This window comes from Micropterus salmoides, unplaced genomic scaffold, assembly GCF_014851395.1.
Source record: "Micropterus salmoides isolate LMB-PRFRI ecotype aquatic unplaced genomic scaffold, ASM1485139v1 Ms_hic_scaffold_4, whole genome shotgun sequence".
In the NCBI taxonomy this organism is placed as follows: domain Eukaryota; kingdom Metazoa; phylum Chordata; class Actinopteri; order Centrarchiformes; family Centrarchidae; genus Micropterus; species Micropterus salmoides.
The window spans coordinates 25,360,567-25,375,802 of record NW_024043372.1 but is presented as its reverse complement, the minus strand read 5'-3'; the positions used below and the strand labels follow the sequence as shown (position 1 = coordinate 25,375,802).

The window sequence follows — 15,236 nt, the reverse complement described above, 5'->3', positions numbered from 1 at the left end:
TGAGGTTAAGAAGTAGGCTAAGTAATGTTGATTTAATTGGGCTTGAGAAATAATGTAACATATTGATTTCATACTAGATCTAATTTAACTTTTGTCCTTTCATGAACACTGTTCACTGTTGAAAAGGAATCACAGTTTTCCTGTTTAAAACACCCCATTTGTGTTTAGAAAGAAGCTCTTATAACCTGAGACTGTGGCTCTCCTACATGATGATACGCCCCTGGTTTACCGTAACACAGTCAGACGATCAGGCAGAAAATGAAACTGTCAAGTTTGCACTTCTGTGGATTTCCGCCACCAGTTATGGACCAGATTCTTCCCCTGTGAAGCCCACACTTCCTGAAACAGCTGCTGCCGCTGAAGAAGCTCCTTGGATCCACGGAAGGAAACTGTTTAATGCTCATCAGCGGGTCGTCCCTGGACCCTACCTGTTCAGAAACAGCCGTTAGCCAGGTATGCTGATATCTCTGCGTCTCATTACGGAATAAGTTTAACAAGTAACTTAGGCGTCTTATGTTGGCTGGATTTACCGCACAGCCAGGGAACAGTGTGAGCTGTAACGGAGAATGGTAAAGTTTATTAGCACATCATATTTCCCGGGAACAGTCGTGCTGCGAGGCTAAGAGGGACATTCATTCAGATTAAAGCACGGCTAACAGCTGCAGTACGAGTCCAGGTAAGCTAACGTTAACGTTACAGCTAACATTTAACTTGGCGTAAGTTAAACTAACTTGCTAAATAGCTTAACGTTACTGAACTGGTTAGTTGTTTACTATGTAGCTAGCTAACGTTAGTTGCTTAAAAATTAATCATTATTGTTGTGTTATTAAAGTACACAACCAACGAGCTGGCTGTCAGTTAAGATAACTATAAATAAAAGTCACCAGAGCATAATCGTTTGGCTAACTATGTAACATTTGGTTAGCTGTTAACATCTCCTTAACTTAAGGATTTTAATACGTGTAGGGTTTGTGATAAAGTGTGCTGTATAGGTAACGTTATTGTTATTAGCTAACTAACAGCTCGTTGTTACTAATGTGAACAACTTAACGTTAGCTACTTTGTTCTGCATTTCGTGATTAATTTGTAATGTTTGTTTCTCCTTTAGAAACACAAAGACAAAGAGGTATCTCTCCCTCAGTCTCTGTCAATGTTCTCTAATTCTCTGTCTGATTATTCTCTCTGTCTCTCCCTCTCAGCATGACAGGAATAACAGCCAGTACAACAAACTACCTGTGGTCTTTACAAGATGTCCTTGGTCAAGGGGCTACAGCCAGTGTCTACAAGGCACGCAACAAGGTAGCAAGACACACTGCAGATTATTTCATCATCATAAGGCCACTGTCAAATTGTTTTTCCACTGAGCAGCTCATTCACAACACTGCTGCCACGACCTCAAATGTTTCAGCCTACTTTTTGACTCCAATGCAACACCAGGATGTGAGATAAGAAAAGATTGTGGTTGCAGTGCTCACAGGGGCTGTTTTATCAGCCTTACATGACGCTGTGATGATGCTGATGCAAATGTGTGTGTGTGTGTGTGCGTGTGCGTGTGCGTGTGTGTGTGTGTGTGTGTGTGTGCGCTCGCGCAGAGGTCGGGTGAGCTGGTAGCTGTCAAGGTGTTTAACATGGTGAGCTACAACCGCCCCCACGAGGTCCAGATGAGAGAATTTGAGATGCTGAGGAAGCTCAACCACAGCAATATTGTCAGGCTGTACACTGTGGAAGAGGTAAAGCTACCGGACAAAAGGACACACAGCCACGTATTTTTGGGGATGTCACTGTGTAAAAAAGGGCTGCAGCTTCATTTCAAATTAATTTGGAACATGGATTAGAAGAGCGTCTGTGCACCTGGGATTAGATAGCTTTCTTAATGTATTTTTTCGATTTATATATACATTCTCAGTCACTTTTCTCAGGTGGTTATATTAGCAATTTGAAGGTTTTCAGTATCATGTAAGGTTTCCTTCTTTTCATAAAGAAGTTGGAGGATGTGCATCTCATACTGTCTCTCTCTGTCTCTAGCTGCCCTCTAAACAGAAGGTGCTGGTGATGGAGTATTGTTCAGGAGGAAGTCTGCTCAGCCTGCTCGAGGAGCCAGAAAATGCCTTTGGCCTGCCTGAAACGGAGTTCCTCACAGTTCTGCAATGTGTAGGTGGGTGTATACCTTGGTGTTTCCCAATCATTTTACATACCTAAACTAAAGTATTCCTCTCTTTCCTTCGCTTCAGTGCAGGGGATGAACCACCTGCGAGAAAATGGAGTGGTACACCGGGACATTAAGCCAGGCAACATCATGCGGCAGGTCGGGGATGATGGCAAGTCTGTTTATAAGCTGACTGACTTTGGAGCAGCAAGAGAGCTGGAAGATGATGAGAAGTTTATGTCTATCTACGGAACTGAAGAGTATCTGGTAAGATGAGAGTCCTACAAATAAAGTCAGTAAGCATATTAAATAATTTCTTTTAATTAGGTGAAAGTAGGTGCCTCCATCTTGGCTGCAAAATCCTTTAAACAGACATTTTCATGGTCATCCACATATAATATGTACAGAATATAGATAGATTGATTGCAGTATATTAGATTAGTAGTTAAAAAGGTGTTTTTCAAAAGTTTTGAAAATCTTTGTAAGCAGAAATTCGCGGCCTTGTGTGTGTCAGATCAACAAATCTAGGAAAATAGAGAAGGTTATTAAGTAGGTTTTGAAATATCCTGCTAACTGAACAAGAAAAAAATCAGGTCTAAGATCCTAATTCACTTGGTGAGGGTAATAAGCAACAAAAAAAGGTGCCCGCAGGAAACACTGGTGGAAATTCTTTATAAACCACTTTGATGTCTCAACATTTGTGTTATGGAAATTGGTTTCCACCGCTGTGGTGTGCACCGAGTTCTCGTCTTCACTTCAGGTTAGCCTGCAGGCATTCAGACGTAGCCTGTGAGATTCATATTCCATTACTGCTGCCTTACAAGAGGTGAATTATATTTTTACTGCCTTGGAGGAGGAGGGGCAGTGCAGAGAAAGTGCATTCATGCTCGACTAATGTCCTGGATAAATAAAGACATCAAAGTAGAATAAAACCAAATGTGATGAAATAATAATTGCATCAATAAAAGATGCTCTGTGTATACTATTGATGAACAGTTATTGCACATTTGGTAACCTTGTGTATCAGTCCAGTTTTCCTCCAGGGGAAACTCTCAACATTGCCTTTCACCAGTGTAATGATAGCTTGTTCTTAAGAAAAGAATGTATGTGTATGTTAGTAAAACATGTCTTTACAGTATCCAGTTTTACAGCCAAAGGTGCAATGAATCTAGTCTATATTGCTCCCACTAATTTAGTTGCTTCATTTTATACCCCAGTTGTTTGTCCTTTTCCACACTAAATCATATTACCCTCACTGTTATAGAAAACCCAATTTCCATTGTTTCGCTGACTGTGTTGAAATGGTTTTGTGAGACAGGTCCTGTGGAGCCCAGATCTTGATACCTCAAATGAACTTGTGTTATCAAGACTATGGGGCCCTCTAGTGGACATAAAAATAAATATATTAATAATATATATTATAAGGCATTAAATTCATGGAACCGCTGCAGATACGGAACAGTATGACTAACAAACATTAGCTTATGTGATTCACAGTGACTGCATGTATCTGCCACAATATAATTGATATTTTTAACCAATAAGAATATAGTGTATGTCACATCAGCATTGTATATTTGTGACCTTTAAATGTCTACTAAGTTTAACATGATGTTCTTAGATTTTTGGACTCCTGGAGAAAGAATACATGTTATAGCGCAACACTGCTTATACCTGATTCTTACATGATACTCAAAATTAGATGATAATCCGAACTGCTATCATCATATGAAGGTATGATGATTGTAAATCCACCTATGCAGACTTGCATTTGTCTTTCCCCTTAATATGTGTGTGTGTGTGTGTGTGTGTGTGTGTGTGTGTGTGTGTGTGTGTGTGTGTGTGTGTGTGTGTGTGTGTGTGTGTGTGTGTGTGTGTGTGTGTGTGTGTGTGTGTGTGTGTGTGTGTGTGTGTGTGTGTAGCATCCAGACATGTACGAACGTGCCGTGCTGCGTAAGCCTCATCAGAAGTCCTATGGAGTGAGTGTAGACCTGTGGAGTATTGGTGTGACTTTTTACCACGCTGCCACTGGGAGTCTTCCCTTTATACCATATGGAGGACCCCGCAGGAACAAGCCCACCATGTAAGTGAATACATTAGGTGTGGCAGAGGTACAGTGGGGGAAATAAGTATTTGACCCCTTGCTGATTTTGCAGGTTTGCCCACTTACAAAGAATGCAACGATCTATAATTTTAATCATATGTACATTCTAACAGTGAAAGACAGAATCCCAAAGAAAATTCCAGAAAATCACATATGAATTTATTAAAATTGATAACCATCTGATGAGGAAAAACAAGTATTTGACCCCCTGGACAAACAGCATGTTAATATTTTGTAGAAAAGCCATTATTGGCCAGCACAGATGTCAAACGGTTTTTATAGTTGGTGACAAGGTTTGTGCACATTTCGGCAGGGATGTTGGCCCACTCCTCCCTGCAGACAGCCTCCAAATCATTCAGGTTCCGAGGTTGTCGCCTGGCAACTCTAATTTTAAGCTCCCTCCAAAGATTTTCAATTGGATTCAGGTCTGGAGACTGGCTAGGCCACTCCAGAACCTTGATGTGCTTCTTCTTCAGCCACTCTTTTGTTGCTTTGGCGGTGTGCTTAGGGTCGTTGTCGTGCTGAAACAACCATCCTCGACCCATCTTCAGCTCTCTCACTGAGGGAAGGAGATGTTGGTCCAGAATTCCACGATACATGGCCCCGTCCATCCTCCCCTCAATACGATGGAGTTGTCCCGTCCCCTTGGCTGAAAAGCACCCCCAAAGCATGATGTTGCCACCACCATGCTTGACGGTGGGGATGGTGTTCTTTGGGTTGTACTCGGGGTTCTTTGCCCTCCAAACACGACGAGTTGAGGCCAAAAAGTTCTATTTTGGTCTCATCTGACCACATCACCTTCTTCCAGGCCTCTTCTGAGTCGTCCAGGTGGTGAATGGCGAACTTCATGCGGGCCTGTACATGTTTCTTCTTGAGCAGGGGGACCTTGCGTGCGCTGCAGGATTTCAATCCATGACGGCGTAGTGTGTTACCAACCGTTTCTTTTGTAACTGTGGTCCCAGCTGCCTTCAGTTGATTCATCAGTTCCCCCCATGTGGTTTTGGGATGATTCCTCACCGTTCGCATGATCAGGGACACCCCACGAGGCGAGATCTTGTGTGGAGGCCCAGACCGAGGGAGGTTGGCGGTGGTGTGGTGCTTCTTCCATTTCCTGATAACTGCACCGACAGTTGATCTTTTCTCTCCAAGTTGCTTTCCGATTCTCTTGTAGCCCATCCCAGCCTTGTGCAGATCAACAATCTTGTCCCTGATGTCCGTAGAAAGCTCTTTGGTCTTGCCCATGGTGGTGATGTTGGATGCTGGTTGTTTGGGTGTTGACAGGTGTCTTTTATACAGGTAACGAGGTGAGGCAGGTATATTTGATGTAGATAATTGGTTGGGATTGGGGCTGTGTCTTAAAGAAAGACTAACTGGCTTGTAGGAGCCAGAATACTTGCTGTTTGGTAGGGGGTCAAATACTTGTTTTTCCTCATCAGATGGTTATCAATTTTTATAAATTCATATGATGTGATTTTCTGGAATTTTCTTTGGGATTCTGTCTTTCACTGTTAGAATGTACATATGATTAAAATTGTAGATTGTTGCATTCTTTGTAAGTGAGCAAACCTGCAAAATCAGCAAGGGGTCAAATACTTTTTTCCCCCACTGTACCTCATAGGCCACACATCACTTACAGCAACATTCAAACTCCACCCCTTCAGTCATAGGTAATGATGTAGTTCATGTATGTATTTATTTACATACATGAAATTATGACATTGAGTTTTGCCTAAACTACTTGTCTTTAGCTCTATTCCAGTCAAGATCCATAAAAATATTGGAAAGCATACCGCCATGAAATCAGTAGATTGCATTTCATCTGTGTTAATGAAAACGCCACTCAACTATTTTAATTGTGCAAATGCTTAGACTTCCACTTAGAGAAATGTATTTTGCTGCATGTCTTCAGGAATCCTAGAGTATCAGGCAGAACATAAGCATCCATTAATGATCTATCACCCTGATCTGTTTGTTTTGTTGTGCAGGTACAAAATAACTACAGAGAAGCCTATGGGGGCAATAGCTGGAGTACAGCGGGAAGCGGACGGACGTATAGAGTGGAGCTACCACCTACCTCACAGCTGCCAACTGTCACAGTATGTCACCTAATAAGTGCATGTAAACATGCATCTTAGTAACTCTTCTTTAATGAGAACACGCGTCTCTCTCTGTCTCTCTCTCTCTCTGTCTGTAGGGGTCTGATGGTGCAGCTGGTTCCAGTACTAGCAGGCATACTGGAGGCTGACCAGGAGAGGTGTTGGGGTTTTGACCAGTTCTTCACAGCCACAACCGACATACTGCAGAGGCAGCCAGTTCACCTCTTCTCTCTGCAACAGGCCATGGCACATTGCATCTATGTGCACCACCACAACACGTAAGTCTTCACAGGTGAAGCAGGACTGCAGTGTGTACAGGACTGTTTAAAATGTAATGGAGTGTGGGAAAAAAAAAGGCAACACAAGGAGGATGCCACAACTCATACTGTAGCATTCAGGGATGTTTTTTTTTCGTTTTTTCTGACCTGAAAATCTGACCCATGTGAATCATGCAGATCTGTAATAAAAAAAAAAGGGGGGGGGGGGGTACAGGAGCTGGCCGAGTGAAACGGAAAGGATTTGAGGACATCTATCTATCATCTATCACCTGCACAGTGTGTAGCCTACTACAGTCACTCTCGCCCATCAGTGGTACATAACGTGTTGGGCTGTAATACTGCAATATTTCTTTTCGCAGTAAAGAGTAATGTAATGGATTACTATTTCCAAAACAGTTATATTATTACAGAACTGTAATGATTGCTAACTTTACAAATCCAAGTAAATGTGCGCTACTGAACGCACGATTCCTAACGTGAATGCGTGACCGTGCTCCTGGTCAGCGGCGCCGGTGTTCTGACGATATATGCTGCCTTGTCGAAAAATGCTACCATAGCGCAGAATCTATCAAGTCGCTCTGCCCTATCGAAAAATCTTATGTGTTCTCTTTTCCAAACCCATAAAGTTATAACTCTCACAGTATTATGAAATCTTCTGTTTTTTGATTATATTATAACATCATTTCAGGGGTAGCATGTTGTGATAGACTAATATCCCCTATCAAAAATGCTCCCACTACAGAATCATTTTATATTGCACCACTCCTCACTCCACGTGTATTGTAAGGAGATGGGGAGCATGTTGAAATACTATATTATACCATCTTCATTTAAGATATCAGGGATAGTGTATTCTGATAGACTAATAATGATTTTTTGTTTCGATTTTGCTGACGATCAGCCACTGTCTCGACGGCATGCCCAACAGCATGGTTGCACAGATTTATGGGTGTGAAAACGTTATGCTGTTAAAAGTCAGCTGCTAAAGGAAGACTGGAGAACAGGGATAGAGAGGTATTTTCGATAGCTTTAAGTAACGTTATTGCCATTTTTGTGTCACAGTCTAAGATGCAAAGAACATTGTCCTCCGGGGTTTATATAAGGCCTTTTCATAAGGATTTGATCCGTGGGGTAGTTCTGTGCTCCTCATCAACAGACAGCAACAGCAAAACAAGGCTCTGTCGCGGTCGTTCTCGTCTCACGCACATGCCCGCTGCCAGAGTTTATGTCAAACTGTTTCCTACAGTTTATTAATAGACAGAGTGATCAGGGCCCCATCTCAGAAAGCGGGATTAGTGAAAATGTGACTTTCTGACTGTGGTGCAGCTGAAACAAACAGGCCTAAATAAGGTTTAAAAGTGAGTTTTTTATTATTACCTGCTGATAGTCTGAATGTGTTTTGACAGCATTAATAAAATACTTTCTGGGTGTCACTGACTTTACAATCACAGTTCCACGAGTAAACTGTGTCCTATATTTGATCAATAGGCCTCACTTAATAAAATTTAATGGGCTGTAGCACTTTATAATTTATTAAGGAAAGTCCAGTCTGGTAAATGATGAATGAGCAACACTGTGTAGTAGCCTAATATTAACGCATTGATCCTTCTTCCACTCCTGCGTTTTAGAGCCTGTCATGGCACGCATTCATATTTCTAGCTTCACCCGATTGAAATGGAGGCTCTGCCTTTATTTACCCGTTACCATCCCCACACACGCGCTTCCATCAGGCTCAACATACTCAGAGTTGATTGAACTTATTCTGATCAGCTGTTCTGGAACCGAAAATTCAGAGTTTCCCACCTCAGTCTCAATCAACCCAGAGCTCAGGGATAAGCTCAGAGTTTGTTAAGCCTGCTTTCTGAAACAGGGCTCTGGCTGTTTGTTCTGAGTTTCCTGAATAATGTAACTGTTTCTTTAACAGTTAGGCCACCAGGTCTTAAACAGGCAACAACCTTTGCTGCTGTCTCTTATTCATTAAAAATAATCTATTAACTTCTACTGAACTAATTTAAAAGTTAGTAGTTATATTATTTAGTTATAGACTCAATTATTTCATATTTCATGTTGCACATTTAGCGGTTGAAGTTTGGTAAAAAATGAATACAAAATAATAATTATTATAGAGAGGTTGCGATAGCACAGGGGATTAGACACTTGTCTTTGATTACCAAATAAGTTATTGTCATGGGTCCTGTTTTACCATCCATGTTATAATAGAGCCGCCGCCAGTTTTATTGGGGTGTGGGGGGGGCTCAGTATATTTTCCTGCTTTTTTGCCTTTTGCCAATCACATGCCTGAGCATTTAACTTAATCCAGTTACTATTTTGAACAAATGTTGCTTCCACAACAAGAAAGGAGGGAAAAGGGTTTGTTTTCATGGCTGCATACTGTATTATGCAGCTTCCTGACCTATAAATGTGCTTTGCCTCTTCATTTGGTGTTTTGGTTTACTTTACAGCGTAGCACAAGAGTAGGTGGGGGTTTAGAGCAAAGTGTTAACTATGTAAATGAGGTAGTGCGGGGTGGGATGTTGGTATTTAGGTCAAAAGTTACGGTAGGTATTGACTCAGTCGATGATTCCACCAACGCCAATAATGTGAAGCAACTGCGGGATTATACAATTGTACAATCACAATGCCGGCTCAAGATTGTGATGTCTGGCAGCCATCGGCATTAGATGATGGCATCGTCTAACACTAATGCCCATTGCAGAGAATCACAATTATAGCAGTTACTAAAAGCACTGACCCTGATCTTAAAATTTATTCAGGTTGCAAAAACGCTCTCTCACTATTCTCAATCCTTTCAGGGTGTCAGTATTTTTTGAGGAGGTGGTGTCTCAGACTAAGATAGGTGTACAGATGCAACATCTACTGTACCTGGGTCACAACGTCCACCTGGAGGGCAACATGAAGGTGGTGAACCTCCCGCGTACTTCACCTGCCCAGCCCCTCATTCTGCTCACCCACGGGCCTGAAGGAAATACCACCCTGCCCTTCAGAGAACGTAAGACAATCAAAGACACGCACACACACCTTTTGATATGTTTCTGTGATGTCTAAAGCTTCTTCTCCTTTATTCTTTGCTGTTCCCCCAGGGAAATATGAAATAGTTTTGATAAGAGGTGTTTTCCAGCATCACACTCAGAAAACACATAAATATCTTTGAAAAGCAGCTGTTGTATGCAAGTTTTGTTGCATAATATGTATTTGAATGCAAAACCCGATATAGGCAAATGATATACAAAAAATGAGTGCATAATGAAGGTTTGTTAAAAAGGACACATGCACACTGTTTCCATAAGTCATATGTTTTTGGGATGTGGTCTCTTCTGTAGCAGAGACTCCAGTCATCCCATCCAGGTTTGACGTTATGGCAGACTACAACTTCTCAAAGGTACTGCTGCTCTGCTGTTTTTTTTTTTTACCCAGCCATGCCTAATGTTATGTACATTTTTTAATTATTAGAATTGTAAGTGTTATACCACTCCAACCCATTATTATTATCTCCTTTATCTCTGTAGGTAATAGTGGGAGTGGTCCACCAGTATCTGAGGATAGTACAATTGCTGCACACACACAGAGAGCTGCTACTGCAGGGATACTACAGCTACATGTGAGACACACACCGCACTGGTTGATGAACCTCTCAGGTTATCCAATTACTCTACGTAATGACCTTTGTCAAACTCTTCTTGTCCTTCAGGATGGGTTTGCGCCGGGAGTGTAGAGAAGCAATGCACAGTATTGCAATGATCACCATTAGATTGCAGGCTTGCCTCAGCGTAGAACACAGGATTCACACACTGTGAGTTCATCTGCACACTTTTTGAGCTTATTATAGTGAATCTGTGATGTCACAGTTGGGGTGCTGAATTGCACAGATGATTGTATGTATTTTATTCTCCCATATCTCTTATATCTTAATTTTTCTTAGAGGCCAATATTCTTCGGAAAACCAAGGTTCAGCTGATAACGGCCAAAAGCTGCAGCTGGTGAGTGGCATCAGGAAGAAGCATCGCAGAAGCCATCTTGACTTAGCTGATGGAAATGGTGTTGGGAGTGGGGCTTTTTCTTTATTTTGATGCTGTTATTTCTTCATTTTTGAGTATATAATGGAGAATGACTTTTCATAATGAAAGGAGCTAGAGCAAAGGGATGGCATGCAGCAAAGGTGTTGCAGACCTCCTGTTTTAATGGCCAACTATTGGCTTTACTTATAGGGATGACTTACCCTCACTATTGAAAGTAAGACTGGGAATTTTTTTTAAATTACAGTACAGATACCAAAATGATACTTTTATGAATTTAAAAAATCCTTTATGGAAACAAAGCCAGCCGTCTTGAATGTGAAAGGCTGAAACACAAACAAGCAGAAGAATTTTGCCCATATAAACTAGTCTTACAAAAGCAAGACTACAAATCTGACCAGGCACTTTCAATATGGACACATTTCGGTCAGTACTGAAAAATTATGAGGTTTGACACATAGTTTGCCGATATCTGGCATTTTTAGATAATCTGCATCGGCCGATGCCTGCACTCACGAGGCTGATGTCTCAGACACACACACATTTGCAGGCAGCCTTATCAGTGGTGCTGTTGTGGGAGGATATTAGCCCTCCCCCTTTTGAGATTTTGGGAAAGTGGTAGTTTTAAGCCCTAAATCTCATGAGTTCTCGGTTAACACGTTTCTATTAAATGACAGCAAATCTAATCTAAAACCATTACTGTCTAGCGTTAAATATATATTGTTATACTGCAGAGAATAATGCAGCTGAATGACGTCACATCTGACAAACTGAACCCAATCTTCCTTAAACACCATCTACCTGTTAAATTCTCCTCAAGGAAATAGATTAATTTCCAAGACACCAGTATCATTCTGAAATCTACAGCACAACCCAATTTTCCCCAGAAGTTGCTGATGCAACCACTGCACATCATATTGAGCCTTCTGAAACGATTTGTCAGAGCTCTAGATAAGGAGTCGGCAGCTTTCAAGTGCCTTCAAGACTTCTTCCCTAAGCTGTCTGGGGTAAAGATCAAAGCCGGTGTATAAATACATGTTAATTTGGATTCATATGTTGTTTTTTTCTTACTTTATGAGAACGAAAAGACACAAATTTGCCCGTTTTGTCATTGGAAATAGGTCAATTTCAAAATATCACTGTCCTGGTCACGAAAGCAAAGTTTGTGGGGAATCATTTTTCTATACTACCTTTGATTCTGTGGCAGACTTGGGATTTGTTGATTTGGATGTCAGAGTCTGTGGCTGCTGTCTCTACAGGTCCATGAGCACTTGCCTATATACACTGCCGGCATCCAAGAGTTTCAGAACCGACTGGACCATCTGCAGATAGAACAGGCCAAGCTAGCAGAGACGCTGGCCAATGACAAGAGGTACTCAGAGATTCAAAGCTTCCGGAGTGACCTCATGGGTTTGTGGTGTTTGAACTTTGACCTCTTGTCTCCCACAGCTGTCAGAAAATGGAGATGCTGCTACAGAAGATAACAACAATCCATCAGCATTATCGTAAAGACAGATTTACTGGCAGTATGTATGTTTCTTTGTTGGTATATTCTGTGTATTTAATGCTGTTTTTGTTCAAGGTAACAATACTTTACACTTTTCTTGTTTTCACCACAGAGTTGGCATATAATGATGAGCAAATCCACAAGTTTGAGAAGTGAGTATGTGTCCACCTAGCAGCTGTCCTGCTCATCCAGCCTGCAAGGGATATTGTTCTAAGTGCTCTCTGTAATCTGCTTGTCTCTCCTCCTTCCCAGAATCCACCTGTCGTCCCACATTAAGCGAGTGAAATCTCTTTTTAGAGAGGACTGCGTGCAGAGATACAAAGAGCTTTTGGCCACAACAAGGACGTGGAGCAGGTCAGAACAGTACAGACTTTGGACCAGATTCACCTCAGCTGTGTTATCTCAACTGTTCTTGACTGTTTAGAATAAGATGAGTGTTTGTTTGGTTTGACAGCCCTTCACAGATCATCAGTCCCCCTAAAACATATTAAGTTGGTAGTCTGCATTATTAATCCTCACCTCAAATTTGTTTAGAAAGGGATATTGAGATTGTAAGTTGTATTACATATCCCTCTATAATTCTTGAATTGCTGGTCAGTTTGTTATGATCAAGTTTTAACATTTCAGATTACATCTGGTCTATTACATCATCTAAAATGATGTGGTAGGTATAAAATTAGGTTTCTCCTGTGTTATTAGTGTTAGAACTACAATTTAGCTGATGTTACATAAATGCATATACCTATTTCAAATGTGCGTGTGTGCGTGCGTGTGCGTGCGTGCGTGCGTGCGTGCGTGCGTGGCCAAAGACTCAGGCTTGAAATGAGGCTTCCCAGGGACAGGGGAACATGTGCCAAGCAGTAGTGCAGGACAGTTTTCAGGTGTGAATGTATTGGTAGTTCTGCATCCATCCAAAGTGCCCATCACATGTCCAGGCTTCCAGTGAGGATTTGGTTGTTAAGGTTTGTGAACTTAAACGCTTTGGTTTACGGCTCAAGTATTGTTTTGGTCTTAAGAGAGAGGTTAAATAAAATGACATTAGGATAAAAAGATATTTAAATACTTAATAATTAAATATTATCTTTTAAATTCAATACATGTACTACTTGTTAACAAATTATCACAAGTGCTGGCCCTCAAATAATTAAAAAAATAATTTTAAAATTGCACATGGCAGATTTCAGTCTTGAACTAACAAATTTTTACATTTTTCCCCACTGGCACGTTGTAAAGATGGTAGCTTTGACTTGCTGAAATCTGTCTTTACTGTAGTGTTTTACTGGAGATGCAGACCCGACTGCAGGACTTCAGCTCTTTCTCCACAGGCTTGTTGGCAGACCTGGAGATGAGTGAGCAGCACCAAAATAAGGTCAGCATGTCACTTTCTGTCTCTGCAGCTAAGATGAAAGATTGAAGCAACAGTTGATATTCTAACATTTTTGTTAAATAGATTTGGGAGTGTTATTTCAATTGTAATGCCAGTGATGTCACTTGTGTTGCATCTTAGTGTAATGATGTAACATCTCATTGGTCCTTCTCAGGCTCTGGACAAAATCCTTTACAGTCTGCAATCCAAGAGAGCAGGACAACAGCCTGGAAACCCGACAAGGGACAAGGACCAGATGGTCTCCAGGTGTGTGTCTGTGTGTGTGTGTGTTTACAAGATAGAGAAAGTTGCGTGATTGCCCTGATTACATATCTTTCTTTGTTCTAGGATGCACCATCTGAAGGAGGAAATGGAGATATTGGTGAGGGAACTACAGAGTAACAACAATATTATTGAGAGGTCAGTTGAATGACTAACTTCCTGTGCATACGACTCTTCCTCTGTCGAAACTCACACCCCCGTATACTGTAGGTGAGACATTCTGATGTTGACTGTATTTCTTTTTTCCTACAGTCTGGGAGCAGTGAACTCCGCAGCAGCTCTGGGGCCGAGCTTGGCCAGACCTTCTACACTGTGACAAAAGTGCAGCATCTTTGCATCTTAGCTCACAAATTCATATACACACTCCCTCAGACAAACACCTTACTTAAACTGCCATCCATGAAAAGTTATGGATATTCTCTCAAGGACCGGCTGCACCCAGTGCTGTATGAAGAGGAAGCAGCAGAAGACAATCAATAATATGTGAAGCTCAATTTAGAGATAAGATGCAAAGAACAGAGAAGGAGGAAACACCACTGATGGAGTTTGGCCTGAGTGCAGCAGTTCAATACAAACCTCATTAATGCCTTGTATTTCTAATAGGCTGCAACAGTGATGGACCGTCAGGATAAAGCTAAATGAATGCAAATGAAGCTGCTAGTGTTTTTCTAAGGCCGTGTTTCTTTTTGGTCTCACTGTGGATTCAGCAGGAACTTAAGTGATTAATTTATACTGACTGTCTCTCTCTCTCTCTGTATGTCTCTTATGTTTGTGTTTATTGAAAGAAGCGCTTGAGTCATTTCACTATAAAAGAGAAGGACCTGAATCAGGGAAACTCAGCACTCACCACAGGGTCTCCTTTTTAACAGAACTGCACAGTCCAGTGATATTACAGCCAGTTAACAGTAAGGAAATGACATTAACCAGCATGGTTCACAGGGGTGGGGAAATCCCAGGGTGTATTTGTTTTTAAAGGGACCACATGTGATGCTTAACATATACTTTTACTGTACTTATAAACTGTTCTGCCATATTTTTAATCTCTTGTTCGTTTTTGTCTTGAGTAATGATTTTATCTCAGTTAATGAGGACGAATCAACACATTCTGAAAAGTCCGTAAAGTTGTGTGACAACAGGACGCTCTCATATTCAATCTGTAGCCTACTTAAATTACTTTTACATGACTTTAACACAATTTGATGTGGCTAGGTGTATCTGGGAGGGGAAGTATAAAGGTCTCAAAAAGAACAAGTGAGCTGTTGTGACATCGCAAAGTGCAGAGAATTAAAAGATTTTCACTCGGTGTGGAGGCGTGGTGTGGGTGTCCTCGGGGGCTTTCTCGGCTTGGTTCGGGGGACGCGCAACTGCCTCTGTGGTTTTGTGACCGTCATATGACGGGCTCTTGGCAAAGTGGAAAATTTGA

The 15,236-nt window shown here is 41.4% G+C and overlaps 1 protein-coding gene across 2 annotated transcripts; it reads left to right on the top strand.

Moving 5' to 3' along the window:
• Nucleotides 1-237: 237 nt before the first annotated feature.
• ikbke (inhibitor of nuclear factor kappa B kinase subunit epsilon) lies at nucleotides 238-14,853 on the top strand. 2 transcript variants are annotated; one of them, XM_038697346.1, is made up of 21 exons: nucleotides 238-453; nucleotides 1,200-1,299; nucleotides 1,593-1,730; nucleotides 2,026-2,155; nucleotides 2,232-2,413; nucleotides 4,069-4,229; nucleotides 6,236-6,346; nucleotides 6,445-6,624; nucleotides 9,438-9,634; nucleotides 9,966-10,024; nucleotides 10,152-10,243; nucleotides 10,334-10,435; nucleotides 10,565-10,622; nucleotides 11,918-12,030; nucleotides 12,108-12,184; nucleotides 12,278-12,317; nucleotides 12,418-12,519; nucleotides 13,438-13,534; nucleotides 13,707-13,798; nucleotides 13,880-13,951; nucleotides 14,066-14,853. In XM_038697346.1, the coding sequence occupies exons 2-21, from the start codon at nucleotides 1,201-1,203 to the stop codon at nucleotides 14,127-14,129; spliced, it is 2,166 nt and encodes a 721-aa protein (XP_038553274.1). In that variant the 5' UTR covers nucleotides 238-453; nucleotide 1,200; the 3' UTR covers nucleotides 14,130-14,853. The 2 variants fall into 2 exon arrangements, with proteins under 2 accessions (XP_038553274.1, XP_038553273.1); XM_038697345.1 differs by having other exon boundaries at nucleotides 238-676.
• Nucleotides 14,854-15,236: the final 383 nt, after the last annotated feature.

Bases quoted from the DNA above. Each gene is read 5' to 3' on its own strand.
- ikbke (XM_038697346.1), top strand. From the start codon at position 1,201: ATGACAGGAATAACAGCCAGTACAACAAACTACCTGTGGTCTTTACAA. The intron at 9,635-9,965 runs GTAAGACAATCA...TCTCTTCTGTAG, and splicing joins CACCCTGCCCTTCAGAGAAC to CAGAGACTCCAGTCATCCCA. The intron at 12,520-13,437 runs GTCAGAACAGTA...TCTTTACTGTAG, and splicing joins ACAACAAGGACGTGGAGCAG to TGTTTTACTGGAGATGCAGA.